Here is a 17,915-nt window from a genome sequence, read left to right on the forward strand (position 1 = left end):
CTCACACACGCGAAGTCGACGCGGAGCCTCTCGCTTTCGGGCAGGCCGCCATCACGCGTTGGGCTAACTTAGACCGCGGCGATGCGCCATCGAGACTAGACATCAGCCGTCCCTTTGTTGTTGTTCGTGGCCTACTTGCACTCCCCGTGTTCTCCGTACGTCGACTACATCTACTTGCTTCATCTTCCTGATCTGCTCTCGAGCTTGCACATTTCCTCCAGCTTCCTCCGCTTGGAATATCAGACATTGCCCCTGTGACGAACTGCCTCGGCCGACCTCACGTGGAGACCGCAGACGAGCCAAACGAAACAATACCACTGCTCCCGAAGGACTGAAGGGCAGTAACCTGGACCTACCTTTCCTGCGCCTCCCTTCTTCCAGGGACTGTAGTGCAGCTTTCTGCCGAGGACTCACAAGCACGGAATCTCTAACAGCAATCCGACACGAGCGGGCGTGCTTCTCGTTTCACCCACATCACAAACGGTCACGAAGCATACGACCGGAGTGCTCCCACTTTCGGACTGACTCTGGCAAGTAGGGCAAGGAAATCTACGAGCTGCCTGACTGGTCACTGGGCCAATCTTGTAGGAGTCAGGCACCCGGATGCTTGCATGAAAACCTGAACCTTAGCTTGTCAAGTGTCCTCCAAACTCTATCCTGGGTCGCAGCTTCCACGTCCGTCGTGGTTGCCAGATTGTGTATTTAGCCTTTGCTGTCTCCGCGCACGAGGCTTCGCTGCGCCTCTGCCTTGCACTCACCAACTACACATTCACAAGTGGACTTTCCACACAACAAAATGCCCAGCATGACCAGCCCCGAGATCGACACGAGAGATTCTGAGAGCCGGAGCCAGAGGAGGAGGAACGTCAAACGCGCCGTCAATGCACTCCAATCCGCTCTCGCCCAGGGACAGACCATCCCAGACGACACGCTCGAGCAGGCGATCGCCTTACTCCGTGATGCTCGCGACTTGTCTCCAAAGGCGACATCTCGCCAGCCCTCACCTCAGCAAGGCGCTTCGTCGCGGAGCCACAAGCGAGCATCCAGCGATCAATACGATCAACTTACAGTATGGATGCGATTGCGACACACCAGCAAGCCCACTCGAGGCTACCGCGTGCAATATGAAGGCGCATGGACAACAGTAACTCCAATCGGCGGCCTCCAAGCCTCCTCCATCTTCCCAAACCCATCGCGTGGCTTCACAGATCTGAAGCTTAAACAACTCACCAACGACCACTTGGACTGGAATTCTCGACAAGGAAGTCCTTTTATCAGCATATTCACAGATCAAACTCACGCCGAAGACTGGGCTTTGAAGTGGAGCGAGCGGAACGGCGGCAAAACTGTCAATATTCTGCACATCGAGTGCAACAAAATCACCAGACTGTTCAGCGTTAAGGAAGTTGTCGATAGTCTGGGCATCAATACAGATATGCTTCCGGAGCAGTACGAAGACGAATATCTCGCCGTCAACCAGGTTCCAGCTGAGGCTATGGTGGAGATACAGCCAATCTTTAGCCAAGCAGCGCTGGACGCCGCGTCAGGTATGTGTTCAGCACTCGCAGGTCGCACATCAGACTCAGGCGCACGAGATACTGATATCTATGAAACAACAGCAGAAGAGCAGCGCCTCGCACTGGGCATTCCTCCCCAAGACGATCAGCACGTCCGAAGATTCAGTCCCGTCAGACCAACCGAACGCCGATCACTAATGCTCGAAGAAGGCGTCGACTTCTCCGCCTACATGAACATGAATCGAGACTCGCCAATCGAAGCACATAAAGGAGACATTTCTCCAGTGTGAACGAGACACGTCACGTTCCGTTCGAAGGCTCAACGATAATTCAAACGATTTTATTCAAGTCCACGATACCAAGATACCCAGGATCGATGAAAGAAAGACAGGAAAAATGACTTAGCCATTAAACGTATTCTAGCTTCTCGTATACAATGACAATTCTTATCAATCGTCCATCTCATGCTCGGAATCCTCGTCCGGACCTGAACTCTCCAGCTCCTCCTCGTCATCCGAAGGCAACAAAGAATCCAGGACATCACCCGGATCACCTTGGTCGAAGCTACCAGCCAATTCGTCCATTTCACGAGCCTTGCGTTCGGCTTCAGTCTCCACTGAGCTGTCTTCAATCGGCACTCCGCCATCTTCTCCCTCCTCCTCCTCCTCGCCATTTGAGACTTCAGCCGGATCGTACAGAATCCCCAAACTTCCACGTTTCAACTCAGGTGGTGGCTCGTGTCTGTGATCGTAGTCTGCACCAATCGTGTGAAAAATGCTGAAGTCTCCTGTCTTGGGCTTCGTCTTCAACGTTGAAGAATTTCCTGCTGATCCTATACTCATCCTTCTCTGCGTACTGCCTGGCCCAGGGATTGGCGGCGGGGGCATCTTTTGCAAATCTGCAGTCTTCACTAGATTCGCTGATCCTGGACCTCGGACTACGTTGGCTGGATTGTAAGGAATGCCCAAGGCGCCTGTTTCCCACCCTTCTGGTACAACGTTGGGAAGACCTGAGTTGGCGATTGCGTCTCGCATTTGCTTCTTTGCTTTGTCGCTGCCTTCGGGGCTTGCGATGTGTCCTTCGCTTTTTCTCTTCTGGCCTCGACTTCCCTCCTGCTGAGCATCCGACATGTTCTCTTCTTCTTCTTCCTCTCCATCCCACTCTTCCTCCTCCCCCTCTCTACTCCCCTCTTCATCATCCTCCCCACCAACAACAGCCTCACTACCCGGACAAATCTCCCCTCTCACAACCCTCGCAACTTCCGCCCCACTCCTCACAATTCCCCTCCCATTTTTCCTCAAAACTCTCCTCCGCCTTATCGTAACAGCACTCGGCCGCCCTTCACGTTCCAAAGTTTTCTCGTGGTATGTGATGATATGTGTACGCAACTGCCGCGCATTATTGAAATCATCCTCATGGCACTCTTCGCAAAACCGTTCGCAAGGATAGAGAGTCAGTCGGCCTTCGGTTGGCCAGGTGAGATCTTCTTGGGGGACGTGGTTATAGTGGCATTCTGTGCAAAGGGGGAGAGTTTCTTCGAGTTCTTCGAAGGACGGAGGGATAGAATTGAGATTGAATTTGGGTTTTTGAGGTTTGACGGGTTCGGGTTGGATTCTTTGCGGAGGGTTGAAGAATTTGGTGAAGGACATAATGATGTTAATGTTGATGCTGATGCTGCTCGAGGTGAGAATATTGCGATGTCGGATGAGGTGGGTGAACACAGTAGGTTGAAATTTGCTTCTGTTGTGAGCAAGAGCCGTTGAAGAGAAAGTGAAGGCGCGTGCGAAGGTGATCGAAGATTGGAAGTCGCTTGAATTTGGGTATATCAACACATTTGTGGCTTCCCAAAAGACGCTCCTGCGCCATGCTTTCCGTGACCCAGAACGCCTCCGCTATGCTTCAATTCAATCATGATACAACTTTTGGATCCCTTTTATCGTCCCTCCTCGACTGCTTCAAGATGTCTCTTGAAAGTGAGGGCTTTCTGTTTCAGCAGTCTGATACTATCAATGAAGAGCTCGTCACTGTCGAATTGTCCTGAGCTTTCGATGCTGAAAATGAAGTGGTCGCGTATGCGCCCGAGCTTCACTTTGTCTTTGAACTCGTCATACCTCAAGCATTCCCTGCTGACGGTATCTTTGAATGCGCTCTTCACGACAGCCTTCTTCTGGCCAGTTTCAGCATCGTCCTCAACTCCAATGACGCCCTTCGGAAAGCATTTTTGGAATGCTTTCGCATCAGCGCCGAGGATCGGCTTCGTGATCTTGATGTCTGGCAACAGCCGATATGAAGCAGTCGCTACTGGTGAGAATTTGGCATGATCGGCGCCAATTCCTTTCACGCAATGCATCCTCATGTTGATTCTCTGCCCGGGTCGCAGCTTCGCAATCAGAATGTCTGGGTTCACTGGTCTGATTGCATTCTCGCCAGAAAAGAGTTCTGGTTGCCTGACACCTTGCGGCTCGAACTGGATCTGATGCGCATAGACGTTGCTGTTCACGTACTTTTCCGTCGGGTCGGTGGATCCTTCTTTCGCTAGCCTTTTCCCGTCTACACCATCCTCCTCCATAGTCTTCCACCGACACTCGACGTTCAATGTCAAGACGACCGTGTTGTAATCTGAAGGTGTGCTTGCTGATCGATCTGCGCCCTCCTCTTCTTGCTCCGCCATAAACTGGGCATAAGCGGCGTGATCGCTCTCGGGAGGTGTCTTCTTGAACCAATGCATCCACCGCAAGCCCTCTTTGCCACCCTTTAGAGGAATCAGACCCATGCGATGTGCTAGAACCTCATCCTGAATGATGCTCGTGTTGTCGAACATGTAGACATCCTCGATGGCGAGAGTAGGAAGTTCTGCAAGCAGAATTCGTCGAAAGGCATTTGCGATGCTGGCATCTACCCCGACGAGCGAAAAAGCCGAGTCGAACTGCTTGTTGTGGTGAAATTGGATCTGGAGGTTTTGGCGAAATCGTTCGAGATTCCATGTGTCGTCCTGCGCGGGTCCATAGTGCCCAGGAACGTCGGTGGATGCAACGTTGGAGACAGTCTCGGCGTTGACATTGACGATGCGCCGCTGCTCCAGCTGCTCCTTGGTCAGAGGCGCCCACGACGGCATGGTGCAAGAGTGAGTGATTCGCAGTGTCAGCGCATGTGTCGCAAAGCAAAGGCGTCCCTCAAAAAATGTTGTCGAAGCTGCTGGCTCTGCACCACTCGATAAGCAGGGATCTTCGGCAGCAAGCGAGCGGGTCGGACCTTGCAGGTCGCAGCTTCCTCGTCGTCAATGACATTTGGACGGGCAGGTATTGGCCACCGCAGCCAGCACGTCTCGCACTCTCCGCTCCGCCCTTTGCTGCGTGTCTGCCATTGCCCATCAGACACCATGGCAGCCTCTCTCACCCGGCTGATGGCCAATGGCGCCCGACGGGCTGCCTGGGCCCCGACACACGCCGCGCCGCGCTCCTCCCTGCGAGCTCTTTCCACCACTCCCGCACGACGATATGCGACGCCGCACGAGGCAGCAAACCCCAACGCCACTCGCCTGGTGGCCGCAGACCCAGCGTCTTTCGGCTCAGGGCAGTACGACAATCTCCCCTCCGACGATGCGAAGAGCCCGGACGAGCGCAAGATCCGCCACTACACGGTCAATTTCGGTCCTCAACATCCTGCTGCTCACGGTGTGCTGCGATTGATTCTCGAGCTCAATGGAGAAGAAATCATTCGCGCAGACCCCCACGTGGGTTTGCTACATCGTGGCACGGAGAAATTGATCGAGTACAAGACATATCTGCAAGCACTTCCATATTTTGACCGTCTGGACTACGTTTCCATGATGACGAACGAGCAATGCTTTTCGCTGGCCGTGGAGAAACTATTGAACATCGAAATCCCAGAGCGAGCGAAGTGGATAAGGACCTTGTTCGCTGAAATCACCCGTATCCTGAACCACCTCATGTCTGTCCTTTCACACGCTATGGATGTTGGTGCTCTGACACCTTTCTTGTGGGGTTTCGAGGAGCGTGAGAAGCTTATGGTAAGGCGTGGCACGGACTTGTGTAAAACAAGGCTGATCTGACAATGTGCAGGAATTCTACGAACGTGTTTCTGGTGCTCGTCTTCACGCCGCATATGTCCGACCTGGTGGCGTTTCACAAGATCTGCCAGTCGGCCTCCTCGACGATATCTACCAATGGGCGACACAGTTCGGCGACCGCATCGACGAGACCGAGGAGATGTTGACTGACAACCGTATCTGGATCGGCCGAACAAAGGGCGTCGGTGTCGTGAGCGCCAAGGATGCCCTCGAGATGTCCTTCTCTGGTGTCATGCTTCGTGGATCTGGTGTGCCATGGGACATCCGAAAGTCGCAACCATACGACGCATATGACCAAGTTGAATTCGACGTCCCAGTCGGTGTGAACGGAGACTGCTACGACCGCTACCTGTGCCGTATGGAGGAGTTCCGACAGTCACTTCGCATTATTCACCAATGTTTGAACAAGATGCCAGCCGGTCCGATCAAGGTTGAAGATTACAAGATCGCGCCTCCCCCACGTGCCGCCATGAAGGAGAACATGGAGGCGCTTATTCACCACTTCTTGCTTTACAGCAAGGGATACACCGTGCCTCCTGGCGAGACATATTCCGCCATTGAGGCACCAAAGGGTGAGATGGGTGTCTTCGTTGTCAGTGACGGAAGCGAGCGACCATACCGATGCAAGATTCGCGCGCCTGGATTTGCACATTTGGCATGTTTCGACCAAGTTAGCAGAGGGCACTTGCTCGCTGACGCTGTGGCAATTATCGGTACAATGGATCTTGTGTTTGGTGAGGTGGACAGGTAGTCAAGTTGGTCCGAGTGAGGATGACAGCAGCACGGGTGTGTACATATGTCACAACATACCAGGCGTTTTGTGGCGCTGTGCGCGCGAGCGTTAATTCTGTTTGACGCTGATGTAGAGATTACATGAAGACCAAAAGATTTTATTTTGTGCAAAGTTTTCCGCGTTTACCTCCAGGTTCCAATATTCACTGCTGGTCCGACGCAGCATGCACTGGCAATGTCTTCATAAAGGCGCGATTTAAGCACATTCATGAAGTTGTAGAAGTCGGACAGTGGGAGACCAACAGAAAAACTCGCTTCAGACATGATCCATCATTCGATTATCCGTTTCTATGGTATCGTGGACGCCAACGTCTTACTCGACAGACCTCTCTAAGCACAATGCGACATTGTCGAAACGCCAGAAACGCCAGACACCTTTTTGTACCATTCATGCCGCCGTGAACGCCATACAGCTCGCAATGCATCGCACCAGTGAACTAACGAGACCGAGTGCTGCCCATACCACGCTTACCAGCCAGCAGCCACTTGCTCTTGCTGGCAGTTGTGTGGCGATCGGCTTCACCTTGTCTCGCCATACGGTTCATCTTCTTTTGACCCAGCTTAGCCATGCGCTCTGCATTCGTTCTCGATGTCTCGTTCGTGACACCGTCTTCTCTCCTGTTCACTCTGCTCTGACTGCGGACTCTGGCCACTGACAAGCTGCGAGCCAGACGTTGTCGAGGCGTCTCGTCGAGTTCCATAGCGTCGTCTCCACCAGCCATTGAAGCATCTTCTGTAGGCGCCCGACTCCTACCACGAGGTCTGGAAGCCGCGCGAGCACGTTCTTGGATTGCTGAAGTATCGTACCCAGCATTTTGTAGCGCAGCATCCATCTTCTCCATGTCGACTGCTTTCTTCGACCGGGGTATCACCGCTCTGTTCTTCAAGCTCTTGCGCATCTTGTTCTCGTTGCGGATCAGCTGTCTCTTCTCCCGGATGAGCTCAGCCTTGAACGCAATGTCCGCCTCCTCGGCATCCTCAATCTCCTCATCTTCATCGTATACGCCATCTGCCTCTCGTGCTTCCTCCTCTTCCTCCAATGCCTTGAGCTTTTCCTCGATATCTGGATCGAAATAATCGTAAACGTTCTTGCCGTTGAGCACTTCAGGAATTCTGTCGTTCTTCCACTCGTCATCTTCCAAAAGATATTGATCTCTGAGGTTGACGTTGAAAACTCCAGCGCCGCCATTCTCCTCTTCGATCTCGCGCATCAACTTCTTTCTGTTCGGGTCGTCCTTGTCGTACTTGATCTTGCGAAGAGCAGCCTCTGGAATCGAAGGCTCCCACTTGACGCCTCCGAGTGGCTGTGCGACGTGAATACGCTTGAGAACATCTCCCATGCGACCAGTGATCTCGCCTGCAGTGTTTGTGCCAGCCTGCAGCTTCTGTGCATTGCGCTCCGCGAGGAGTCTGTCGCAAGCAGCATTTCGCACGTTCATGAGGCCCTCGGTCGTAGTGCATGAGAGTTGCAGAATTTCCACATTTGCACTCTTAGCAAGGTTTTGCAGCTTTTCTTGCGTTTCCGCATCCAGATCTTCTGGCCTCATCACGTCGATCTTGTTGATCACGATGAACACAAGCTTGTTCGCGAAGAGAGGCTTGATGCTCTCGAAAAGTGCAATTTGTGCGTGCACGCTGTAACCGCACTGCTCACTCAAATCCATGAAGTACATAATCGCACTCCTCAAGTGAGCAATAGCCGTGATACTTTGCATTTCGATCGTGTTCATCTCTTCAAGTGGGTGGTCCAGAATACCGGGTGTATCGATCGCCTGGAAACGCAGCATCTTGTAGTCGAAATGTCCAACAAACAAGCTCTTCGTTGTGAAAGCATATGGCTGCACATCAACATCTGCACGAGAGATGTTCTTGAGGAAACTCGATTTGCCGACGTTTGGGTAGCCGCAAATGAGCAGTGTACGTGTGTTGGGATCGATGCTGGGCAGACGGCCAAGATGCTGTCGCACTTGCTCGAGGTATACCAAAGGATCCTTCAGTCTTTTGCAAATCGTGGCCATGCGACCCAACGCCGCACGCTTGAGCTGTTTGCATTGGTACAGCGATTGACCATATTTAAGCAGGCGGACGTAGTCTCTTGACACAGTCTCGATCAAGCCCTTCGCGGTGTTCAACTGGCCCAGCGCAATTCGGAAGTGGTCCGCATCGTAGAGGGTATTGAGGAGATCTTTGTGGAACGGGTGGATGTCTGCTAGGCGTGGAAAACCGTCGAGGATGGCCGACAATTTCTCGGAGAAGGTCTCTGCTGTGTATTTGACCTTTCGCATGTAGAAAGCTCTAATACGAGTGATTTTGAAGCCGGCACGAATTTGTGTCGGCAGTCGTCGCTGTGTTCGGGACAGGACGATGTCCAGGAACTCCTGCGACGTCGGCACCGGCGCGATATCCTTCCATGTCGTCTTCATCGTGGCGGTGTTCGAATGGAGGAGTGGTGGTTTGACGGCGGCGTGGCAAGGCACGGCAGTGGACGAGACTGCCAGACGCAGAAAGATTTCACTATCTAATCGCCAGGCTTGGCAGGGCCCGAGTAGGCTAGGGTACCGGGCCGACATGCGGCCTTCAGCATCGCAGCTGCACTTTGCTCCGACAACTGTTGATAGTAATGATACATTTTGCAGATTACATTCTCATCGTTCTCTGTGAACGGGCTCCCAGTGTGCGAAGAATGAGAGCCCCGTGATGACTTACCTCCAAGGGTTCAGTCGTGATCGCAAACAAAATTGTGCCCGTGAAGCAAGCCTCGCTGCATGGACCTCCGCCAAGCCAAATGTGATAACCTGGTCTCGTTTCCGCAACATCCATCTCACTTCTGATCTCTCGCACGAATGAATACCAGACGAGAGTATCATCAAACCACATCTTGAGACCAAAGTCCCATCGGAGGCCCAAAGAAAAACTCTCCTTCCACCGCATACAAGAAATCACTCAGGAGTTTCAAAGCACAAGATGGCGCCACTTTCATCCCGCAAGAAAGATATACTCTATCTCACTTTCTTCTTAATCCACATCCCAATAGTCTTCAGTAAGCGAGCCAGAATAATCTCTTCTCATCACCTCTCACGCATGTCTTCACCCACTAACAATATCTTTTCCTACCACAAACAGTTGTAGACATCTACCCCCTCTATCCCACCCACATCATCCCCTCCTTCATGACAGAACTCCGGACCTGGTACATCGCGACCTACCGCGACCAATTCTTCGTCTCCCCACCAGCCTGGTTCACGCTCTACGCCTGGATGGAACTTCTCTACCACGTGCCACTTTCAGTCTGGGCTGTGGGAGCATTGGTTCGCGATGATCCTTTGGTACCGTTGCATTTGCTCGTCTATGCAATGCAAACTGCCATCACGACGGCGACGTGCGTGGCGGATTTCCTGAGCTGGAAGGGACATAGTGCTGCGGAGAAAGTGGAATTGGGCAAATTGTATGTGCCATATTTGGCGTTGAGTGTTTTCATGGGGTTGGACATGTTTGGCAGATTGAAGAGGAGGCTGGGAGGAAGAATTGTGGAGGGAAGATTGAAGAAGGGGAACTGAGCAATGGTTGCAAGTGAGTGTTTGAGGTGATCTCGATTCTGTTACGAATGGGTATCTTTTTGCTTCCAGCTGCTACGGGCAAGGAAGCTGCGAGGAAAGAACAGATGAAGCTATTTCGCTAATGCTCGACTTCCCAATCCTTGTAAACCTGAGTTGTTTTTTGCTTTGCAAGTGAACGACTAGCGCAATCTCCGAACACAATTGCTTGTAAGTCATGTCCCTCGCCACGTAGCAGCGTATCTTCTGTGCGAAACGAAGGCAAATGCAAACTTAATCCTTCCTCCTCCAGTTTCCACCAAAGTCCCTGGTCGGCTGCGGTCCTTGCTCCCGCTGTTGCTGGAACCTCCTTGGCGAGTCCTGTCCCTCTCTCTGCTGCTGGAATCGTGGCTGGTAGCCGCCACCGAACCGCTCTCCTTGCGAGAATCCACCAGCTGGTCTCTCCCTTGCGAACTTGATGACATAGGTACCACCGTTTGGCGTAGGTGATCCGTTCATGGCTTCCACCGCACGCTCAGCTTCCTCCTGTCTCTCGAATGTTGCAAAGCAGTAGTGGTGGTTTCCAGATTCGATTTGTTTCGACTCGTGGGGCACGATGAGTTTGCTGACTTCCTTGATGTCCAGGCCGGCGAAGAGTTCGCGGATCTGGTTGTCGAGTTCTGCTTGAGACTCGATTGCTGGAAGACCAGAGATGAAGACTCTGGTGGATGCAGGAGGCGGCGGTTGTGGCTCCCGGTCTACAGGTCCAGTGCTCCTCTTGCCCTTCGCAGGACTAACGCGGTAAGTGCCATCGTGAGGTGTGGGTCTGCCATTGAGACACTTGACTGCATCAGCTGCTTGCTCCGGTGTGGCAAGATCCACAAAGCAGTAGTTCGACGACCCATTATCGTTTCCGTTAATGGAGTGAGGCGAGATAAGTTTGCTAATGGCTTGGACCTCGTACTCTGCGAAGAGTGATCTGATCTCCGCCTCAACAGATTGCTGATCTGGCAATTGTGGCAAACCACCAACATAAACGCGTTTTGGGTCCTCTCCTTGCGATTGCGATTGAGAATAGTTGTCGTTGCGATTCCAGCGATCTGTGGAGTACGAGCTCCCGTTCGCGTTACCGGTTGGGCCTTCGCGCGGGCGCCAGCCGCGTTGTTCGAAAGACCTGTTTGGCGTTCTCTCGCCGTTCGGGTTGGATCGGCGCTCAGTCTTGGGGTTGATGCGAATAGGTCTGCCCAGAAGATCGATGCCTTGAAGGCTGCTCATCGCTCGGTCGGCATCTTCTTGGCTTCGAAACTCCACGAAACAATAGCTTGGGTTGCGCCCGGAGAAAGAATCGATGGAGATGTCAACTTTTGTGCTGCGAATCCTGTCAGTCGCAACAAAATGGATAAACTTGAACCCAAACACACATTTCGAAGTTGTTGTCGGCGAAGAGCTTCTCGATGTCCTCACGCTGCGCAGAGTAAGGCAAATTGCCGACGTAGAGTCGGGGGCTGTCGTAGGCCATTCTGTTTATGTATTGTAGTTGTAAGATGCAAAGCCGGATGTTGTACCAAAGAAGTGGCAAGTCGGCTCATTGATGCAGGCACAAACGCCCAGGAATGAAAGATTGAATTTGCGCCAAGCTTCACGAGCCTTCCTGCTAAAATTCGTGGTATCCGCTCCGAATGGTTTCAGATCCCCTTGGAAGCACATGCGCCAGCACCCACCAGAAAGCACGTCTTTCTCCGGAGGCATTGGACATTCTCTGCTCATCCGCTCGGCCATGGCCAGAAGTGCGCAGCAGAGATTTGTCTGAGACAAAATGCCCTGGTCCATCGACTCGAAGCCCACTCGGGCTGAAAAGCATCATTTACAGAACTGGCTGTCCACATATATATCGTAGGGCTCATAACAAAATGCTGCATAAATCATGGGTATCGATCGCGTCTCCTCCTTACCATGCTTTCACGGGCCATGCTTGTTTTACCCTTTCACACTCCTTAGGCGCGTGCCTGATATGCTCCATGGACAGATGCTTGACGGGCAGTCATGCGTGATGTGACACGTGTACGAGACTGTGGTCACTGTCCGTCGCCTCAATAGCTCGTGTTTTGTGCTTGCGGAAGTGGTTGTGCCAAGACTTCAGTGTTGGGCGTGCCTTCCTCTCGACCATGTGAGACTTCACTTGCCTTTTTCAGCGTTGCTTCAAAATTTCTTCCGTAGCCGTCAGCATGCGACTCCTCAATACAGGCCAGTGTCCGTCTGCGGCGAAATCGAATTGAACAAGAAGAGGCTTTGCGCACCTGTCAAGAACTCCTCGAAGCTCAGAGTGATATATCCATCCCGGTCAGAGTCGTACTTCTTGAAGACATCGGTCATTCTCTTCAAACTGATGCACGCCTGGACGAACACGTCAAATCCGAGACACTTCTCGCGCTCTCGTTCATCGCCTCTGCCTCTGCTCCTGGTCTGCGCATAGGTATTGAACAAGAGTTGCACAAATTGGGGTGAAAGTCTGTACCCAAAGGCCACCAGCGCATCTTCGAACTCGCGGAGTGAGATATTTCCGGAACGGTCTATATCGAAGCGATCGAAAAGGTTGCGCCATGCTGCAAGGAAGCCCCACAGGCCGCAGAATTCATCGAAGTTGATAGTCCCGCTTCTGTCGGTGTCGAACATGCGGATCATCATCTTGATAGTGTGGGGATCGAAAGCCGTGTAGTCGCCATTGACCAGTGCACTCGAGAGCTCGGCCTCAGAGAGCTGACCAGTCCTGTTCCTGTCCACTTGCAAAAACAAAGGCCAAAGGGCATCTCGATCGTTTCCGTCCCGTGGTGGAGCTACCGTCGGCGGTCGCTGATGCTCTGGAATTGCTGGCCTGTTATGATAGCCTTGCGGCGGAGGTCCTTGCCCATAGCTCGCTGGCGGAGGCGAAGTGATACCTCCATATGTAGTCGAGCTACTCCGCGGCGGCGGAGGTGCCTGTCCGTATCCTTGTTGCGGAGGAGCTGATCCATATCCGCCCTGCTGTCCTTGGCCACTGTACCGTGACTGCTGATTGTACTGATCGTATCGCGGCGAGTTCCCTCTTCCATAGTCATTATAGCCCTGGTTCTGAGGTGGTGGTGGGTTCGAAGAGCCGTACGCGCCTGGAGGTTGGGGATCCCTGTAGCCACCGGCCGCAGGACTCTGTCGCCCATAGCGATCATCCTGCTGAGGCCTCAGATTTTGCGCCGGCGCAGGAGCAGGTGGCACAGGCTTGTTGTAGTTCGTGTTGGATCCCGGAGGATCTCGTCGCGGGGGCGCTCCGTTGTTCAGCATCTGCGCAGCTTGTTCGGGTTCGGCGTGTCTGTCTCAGTCGAATGTCCTCGTCAGTCGAATGTCGTGTACCAGGCGGGATAGCGAGAAGGATGGAAACAAGATATGAGATCAAGTAATGCACTTACGCAGGCAAGGCATCCGGGTTGTAGCCGCGATTATAGGCCATGATGAAGCGGTTCCTTCTAGAACCACAGGCTCTGCTTACTTATCACGAGCTCGTGTGCCTCGTACACCCGTGTTCAGACGTGCAGAGTACGTCAGTAGTCAGATGTTTCTTCCTAGCGTAGACTGTCGACTGGATGGGAGCTCGCTGGGGCAGGCGCGATGAAGCGAAGCGCTGGAGGAGGGGTCAACCAAGTGGCAGCGAGGCGCTTTGCGAGCTGAACAACAAGGCTGGCGACAAAAGCGCGGCGCACACAAGACGATGCTGATGAGTCGCAGACGGCGGCCTCTTTTTAGCAAACACGTTTCTGGTCCGCTGCCCTACTTACTCATCCGCGCCCACGCGGCGACAAGTCTTCGTCCAACGCCATCGTCATTCTTGGCCACGCGCTAGAGATCATGTTTCTATCATGGGAGCGGCGGCGATGAGCTCAGACCTCCACTGCTCAGCAGGGTTAGCATCTCGCAACCACGTACCTGCATGTTAGCGGCATCGTCCCATCCCGGTCGTTCAGCTCGCCGTGGTCGTATATATCTTCGTATTCGGTCCGCATGTGCAGTTGGAGTTGCGATGCTTGAACATACAACCACGACGCACCCGGTGCGTTGTATCGCTAATGGCTTCCATATAGATCGCGAAGGGCCAAGAGAAGGAGGTTGGCCAGGCAGCTAAAAACAACACAATGAGCGCACGAGGAAGATGCAGAAGATGGCAACTTCGTCGCCCGATGGTCCAGGAGAGGCCTTACCGGACCACTCCAAGCAAGATGAAAGCTCACTGCAAGCTCTCCAACGAACTCTCAAGCACATGGATTACCCAGATGCTCTGATACCAGAAGCCAACGAAATCTATGAATACTTTGGCAGACGCGTAATCGAGCACATCACCAGCTCAGGCCGCAATCTCGCAATCAAACTCATGTTACCGTCCGAGGACGCAGACTACGATGACAATCGTTCTGAGGCTGCCATGATGCACTATGCAGCAACACATGGCGTACGAGCCCCGAAAGTCCTCGGAGTATACGACATCGTCACCACTTGTCCAGACAAACCTATAGCAGTGGCAATGGTGAGCGAGAGGGTGCCTGGTACGCGCTTGTCGGATCTGTGGGAGAGCCTTGATAAGACAACACAGGATAGTATCAAAGTGCAACTTCGTCAGCAAGTCGCGTGTATGCGAGCTTGTACCTCAGAGACCATAGGGCGACTGTCCGGCACCTCGACATATAACATTTACAATCGCCTGGCAACAACACAGTTCGGTCCCTTCAGTGACGAAGAGGCTTTTGACAATTGGTGCCTCGTCAGAACTCCCGTTGGGCTCTGGGGCTTGCAGCGAAAACGATGGGCTCGTTGGCTGCAGAGAGAGCGACTTAAATCACAAAACGTCAACAAGTTTGTGCTGACACATTGCGATCTGACTCCAAGGAACATAATTGTGAAAGATGGAAAGATCACAGGCATCGTCGACTGGGAAAGAAGCGGGTTCTTCCCAGCGTATGGCGAATATGCATTCGCCATGAAATTCGGGCACAACATCGAGAAGTATTTCCGTCCGGTTCTGGAAGAGGTGCTCGAGCCCTGTGACAAGAAAAGGCTGCAATTCACGAAGCTCGTAGAGGACAGAGGCTGGTAAGCCCAAAGCGCTGCCTCAGCATTGAAAAGTCATTTCTCACATTCATCATATCTCATACCACTCAAGCCTCTAAGAAATGTCACTCAAATCTTCACCTTCCCCGCCTCCCTCATAACCTCTCTCGTCAAAACCTCCCCCTCCTTCTTAATCGCACTCAACCGCCCAATACTCATCAACTTCGCAATCATATCCTCATCCCCAAAATGACTATTATGTTCATATTCCGGTTCCTGTCCATACGCCACCCTCGCCGCATCAACCATAATCCTCGCCGTCATCCCAAAAACTCGATACCGAGACTGCTGTTCCAGCGGATTCGTCGTCGTCGTATAAAATTTCCGAGGAAGAGGAGGTTGTAATGTGCTTCGGGAGTCTTTGCTCGTTGCGGGATCTTTGCTTCCTGAAGATGACGAAATTATCGAAGATGGTGTGGCAGGTTTCTGTTGGGTTTGCTTCTTCTTCTCCTCAGGTGATCTCGCAGCCGTATAACTCTCCGGTCTCTTCGCGAGAAACACCTCCCCTCTCCTCACGGGTACAAAAAATTGATGCATCCTCCACGCACTCTCATGCCAACTGTGCCAACTCCCTTTATACCACTCCCCATCGCCAAACTCCTCTCGATCTCGCTCATCCAAATCTTTCTCATACAGGAAATTCCGAAAATTAGCGGTGAAAACTGCCGCGACTTCTCTTGCGTCGAGTTTCGGTAGAATATCTCTCGCCGCGTCAGGGTTCTTATTCTTTTCGCTCGGCGGTGGAGTTTTGAGGTATGCTACGCAAGGTCGGACGCCAAGTTCGGTCATGGCGAGGTTGGTGGGGAGTTCGGTGAGGTGTTCGACTGTATAGCCTGGTGGGAGGCCTTCATCTTTTTCTGGGAGACCGATCTCTTCGAAGGCTTCGCGGCGGGCGGTCTGGAAGGGTGTTTCGGCTAGGGTGTCTGCCTTTCCGCCTGGGAGTGCTGCTTGGCCGGCATCTGTGTCGTGAGGTTAGTACCGTGGAGGAGATTCGAGGGAACAGGATGGCCATGTACAATTCTTGAGACCAGAGCTGCGGATTGTGAGCACGACGCGAAGATCGCCTCGCTTATCTGCGAAAAGCAGAATGAGCACTGCGGCTCTTCTCTTCAGTGGACATCGATAGTAGTTCGTGGGCGGTGGGATAAAAGCACGCAAGTTGGCTAGCGCCTTCTGTTGGGATGTCAGACTCTTTCAGAAATCTGGTTTCGATCTCGATTTACCTTCGACGCGGGCGTGAGGACAGACATATTGACGCCATTGTCTGTCAGGTGGAAACAAGGTGGGAAATGTGGATGGGATGCTGCGGCTTGTCGACCATGCGACGTCGATCAGCGGACCGAGGTCCACCTTCAGCTTCGAGGTCTACGGCGCCGAAATACTGGCATGTTCACGTTTTGAAACCCGTTTATATGACAAAGGTGCACGCTTTGCTGATTCAACCCTTCGAAACGCCCGATAATGCAAATGATAATGTCCAGTCGCTCTATCACGGGACAGAATGAACGCCGTATTGTAACCACGCTCTTCCTCTGCGAGTGATGCTAGGTCCTTCTTCCCAATTCGCATTTCTTCTAGTTTGCGATCACATCCAGTTGGTCGTCATTCGTTATATCCTGAAGTGATGATACGGCCATCGGAGTGGGCCGGGTGTGATCATCAGCGTGCCTGCATGGGCAACATCCAACCAAGCAATTCTCGTGCAGAGCGCAAGACTCTCGCAAGCGGGATGTCCAAAGTCGTTGGGTTCGTAGCTTGCCAGGCGTCGAGAGCCTCCTAGACCGTTGCATCGTGATATAAGAAGCGAATGTCTCGAGGTCGTGCGCGATTCTGCCTGACAAAGTCATCGTCTCCGGGCGGTCCTGACATAGCGGTCAGCACGGGTTTGCCCATTCTCTGACTTGGGACGACTTACTCTCATTCTTCGTGTTGGAGTCTAGCATGCTCTGTAGACTCAAGCATATCGACTCGACGTTCTGCACAGGACTCCACCCTTGCTTGTCTAGCAGATCTAAGCATATGATGCCGTTGCTGTAGATGTGTGGGTGCATGGGTATCCTCCGCGCGGGATCTGACAGTTGCATGAAGACAACTTCGGGAGGCTCGATCGGGTATGCATTTGGATATGTTATTTTGATGCGATATTTCTCTTCCGGATTGTACATCGGATTGCCCAGCACTTGGATATCCATCGTCCATTCTTTGAAGTCATCGGCCGACACTATCGTAATGCCTTTCGGTGTCTCCCTCTGCAGCTTTGCCAACTCTTTCCCCAGGCGCTTCGCCATCATCCCAGCCATGATTACTTTGATGCCTTCAGGTGAGACAGTGCGATTCGATGGTTTCGATGCTTTCGTGGTCAGGATGCTCGGATGGCGATGCGGAGCGACAAAGCTTCAGGCCCCTTCTAAGCGTATGTTGACTGTTCGGGTTGCACTACAGATGCTTGTCGAGTATGCAGCGCAGCTGTGAGGCCGCACGCGTGATTGCAGCAATTAAAGCTAGTAGTCGAGAACGCGAGATGCAGAAGAGCGGAAAGTTGCTCGCTTGTTCCAACCAAGGCAGGTGGGGCACACACGCGACGCGAACGGCGGAGTCAGAAGAAAGACCCTGGCTCGGAGGCAGCAAACAAGAAGCGACAACGTGGTGATGTTGGCGAGGCAGACACGGCGAATGCAGCTCGGAGAATGTGTGCACAGGCGAAAGGAATCGCACTCGTAGAGTGTCCTATCGGCGGCCACGTAATTGCGCATCGGATTAGCCCTTTAGACTTCTCTTGCTTGTCTGGGCGTCTTCTGCCTCACGTCTGATGAACGTGGGGCTGAGCATGCTAGCCTGGAGTGCACCGCCTCG

At 52.9% G+C, this 17,915-nt stretch overlaps 11 protein-coding genes across 11 annotated transcripts; 4 read left to right on the plus strand and 7 right to left on the minus strand.

The window, feature by feature from the left end:
• Nucleotides 1-796: 796 nt before the first annotated feature.
• RHO25_005813 (uncharacterized protein) lies at nucleotides 797-1,807 on the plus strand (the record flags this gene model as incomplete). The annotated part of the gene is made up of 2 exons (XM_023596688.2): nucleotides 797-1,547; nucleotides 1,620-1,807. 2 exons carry the CDS (start codon nucleotides 797-799, stop codon nucleotides 1,805-1,807), a joined length of 939 nt encoding a protein of 312 aa, XP_023451706.1.
• Nucleotides 1,808-1,966: 159 nt separating this feature from the next.
• On the minus strand, nucleotides 1,967-3,166 carry RHO25_005814 (uncharacterized protein; the record flags this gene model as incomplete). The annotated part of the gene is made up of 1 exon (XM_023596689.1): nucleotides 1,967-3,166. The coding sequence occupies one exon, from the start codon at nucleotides 3,164-3,166 to the stop codon at nucleotides 1,967-1,969; it is 1,200 nt and encodes a 399-aa protein (XP_023451705.1).
• A 284-nt stretch (nucleotides 3,167-3,450) lies between these two features.
• On the minus strand, nucleotides 3,451-4,632 carry RHO25_005815 (uncharacterized protein; the record flags this gene model as incomplete). The annotated part of the gene is made up of 1 exon (XM_023596690.2): nucleotides 3,451-4,632. One exon carries the CDS (start codon nucleotides 4,630-4,632, stop codon nucleotides 3,451-3,453), a length of 1,182 nt encoding a protein of 393 aa, XP_023452356.1.
• Nucleotides 4,633-4,896: 264 nt separating this feature from the next.
• Nucleotides 4,897-6,358, plus strand: NUO49 (NADH:ubiquinone oxidoreductase 49kD subunit; the record flags this gene model as incomplete). Its single annotated transcript, XM_023596691.2, has 2 exons — nucleotides 4,897-5,547; nucleotides 5,600-6,358. 2 exons carry the CDS (start codon nucleotides 4,897-4,899, stop codon nucleotides 6,356-6,358), a joined length of 1,410 nt encoding a protein of 469 aa, XP_023452355.1.
• A 478-nt stretch (nucleotides 6,359-6,836) lies between these two features.
• Nucleotides 6,837-8,822, minus strand: NOG1 (Nucleolar GTP-binding protein 1; the record flags this gene model as incomplete). Its single annotated transcript, XM_023596692.2, has 1 exon — nucleotides 6,837-8,822. One exon carries the CDS (start codon nucleotides 8,820-8,822, stop codon nucleotides 6,837-6,839), a length of 1,986 nt encoding a protein of 661 aa, XP_023451704.1.
• A 541-nt stretch (nucleotides 8,823-9,363) lies between these two features.
• On the plus strand, nucleotides 9,364-9,956 carry RHO25_005818 (uncharacterized protein; the record flags this gene model as incomplete). Its single annotated transcript, XM_023596693.2, has 2 exons — nucleotides 9,364-9,439; nucleotides 9,523-9,956. 2 exons carry the CDS (start codon nucleotides 9,364-9,366, stop codon nucleotides 9,954-9,956), a joined length of 510 nt encoding a protein of 169 aa, XP_023451703.1.
• Nucleotides 9,957-10,226: 270 nt separating this feature from the next.
• On the minus strand, nucleotides 10,227-11,451 carry RHO25_005819 (uncharacterized protein; the record flags this gene model as incomplete). The annotated part of the gene is made up of 2 exons (XM_023596694.2): nucleotides 10,227-11,301; nucleotides 11,354-11,451. The coding sequence occupies 2 exons, from the start codon at nucleotides 11,449-11,451 to the stop codon at nucleotides 10,227-10,229; spliced, it is 1,173 nt and encodes a 390-aa protein (XP_023452422.1).
• Nucleotides 11,452-12,167: 716 nt separating this feature from the next.
• Nucleotides 12,168-13,413, minus strand: RHO25_005820 (uncharacterized protein; the record flags this gene model as incomplete). The annotated part of the gene is made up of 2 exons (XM_023596695.2): nucleotides 12,168-13,275; nucleotides 13,373-13,413. The coding sequence occupies 2 exons, from the start codon at nucleotides 13,411-13,413 to the stop codon at nucleotides 12,168-12,170; spliced, it is 1,149 nt and encodes a 382-aa protein (XP_023451933.1).
• Nucleotides 13,414-14,118: 705 nt separating this feature from the next.
• RHO25_005821 (uncharacterized protein) lies at nucleotides 14,119-15,048 on the plus strand (the record flags this gene model as incomplete). Its single annotated transcript, XM_023596696.2, has 1 exon — nucleotides 14,119-15,048. One exon carries the CDS (start codon nucleotides 14,119-14,121, stop codon nucleotides 15,046-15,048), a length of 930 nt encoding a protein of 309 aa, XP_023452412.2.
• An 83-nt stretch (nucleotides 15,049-15,131) lies between these two features.
• RHO25_005822 (uncharacterized protein) lies at nucleotides 15,132-16,312 on the minus strand (the record flags this gene model as incomplete). Its single annotated transcript, XM_023596697.1, has 3 exons — nucleotides 15,132-16,021; nucleotides 16,079-16,235; nucleotides 16,286-16,312. The coding sequence occupies 3 exons, from the start codon at nucleotides 16,310-16,312 to the stop codon at nucleotides 15,132-15,134; spliced, it is 1,074 nt and encodes a 357-aa protein (XP_023452415.1).
• Nucleotides 16,313-16,838: 526 nt separating this feature from the next.
• On the minus strand, nucleotides 16,839-17,362 carry RHO25_005823 (uncharacterized protein; the record flags this gene model as incomplete). The annotated part of the gene is made up of 2 exons (XM_023596698.2): nucleotides 16,839-16,924; nucleotides 16,978-17,362. The coding sequence occupies 2 exons, from the start codon at nucleotides 17,360-17,362 to the stop codon at nucleotides 16,839-16,841; spliced, it is 471 nt and encodes a 156-aa protein (XP_023452452.1).
• Nucleotides 17,363-17,915: the final 553 nt, after the last annotated feature.

This window comes from Cercospora beticola, chromosome 4 (assembly GCF_033473495.1).
Source record: "Cercospora beticola chromosome 4, complete sequence".
Lineage (NCBI taxonomy): Eukaryota > Fungi > Ascomycota > Dothideomycetes > Mycosphaerellales > Mycosphaerellaceae > Cercospora > Cercospora beticola.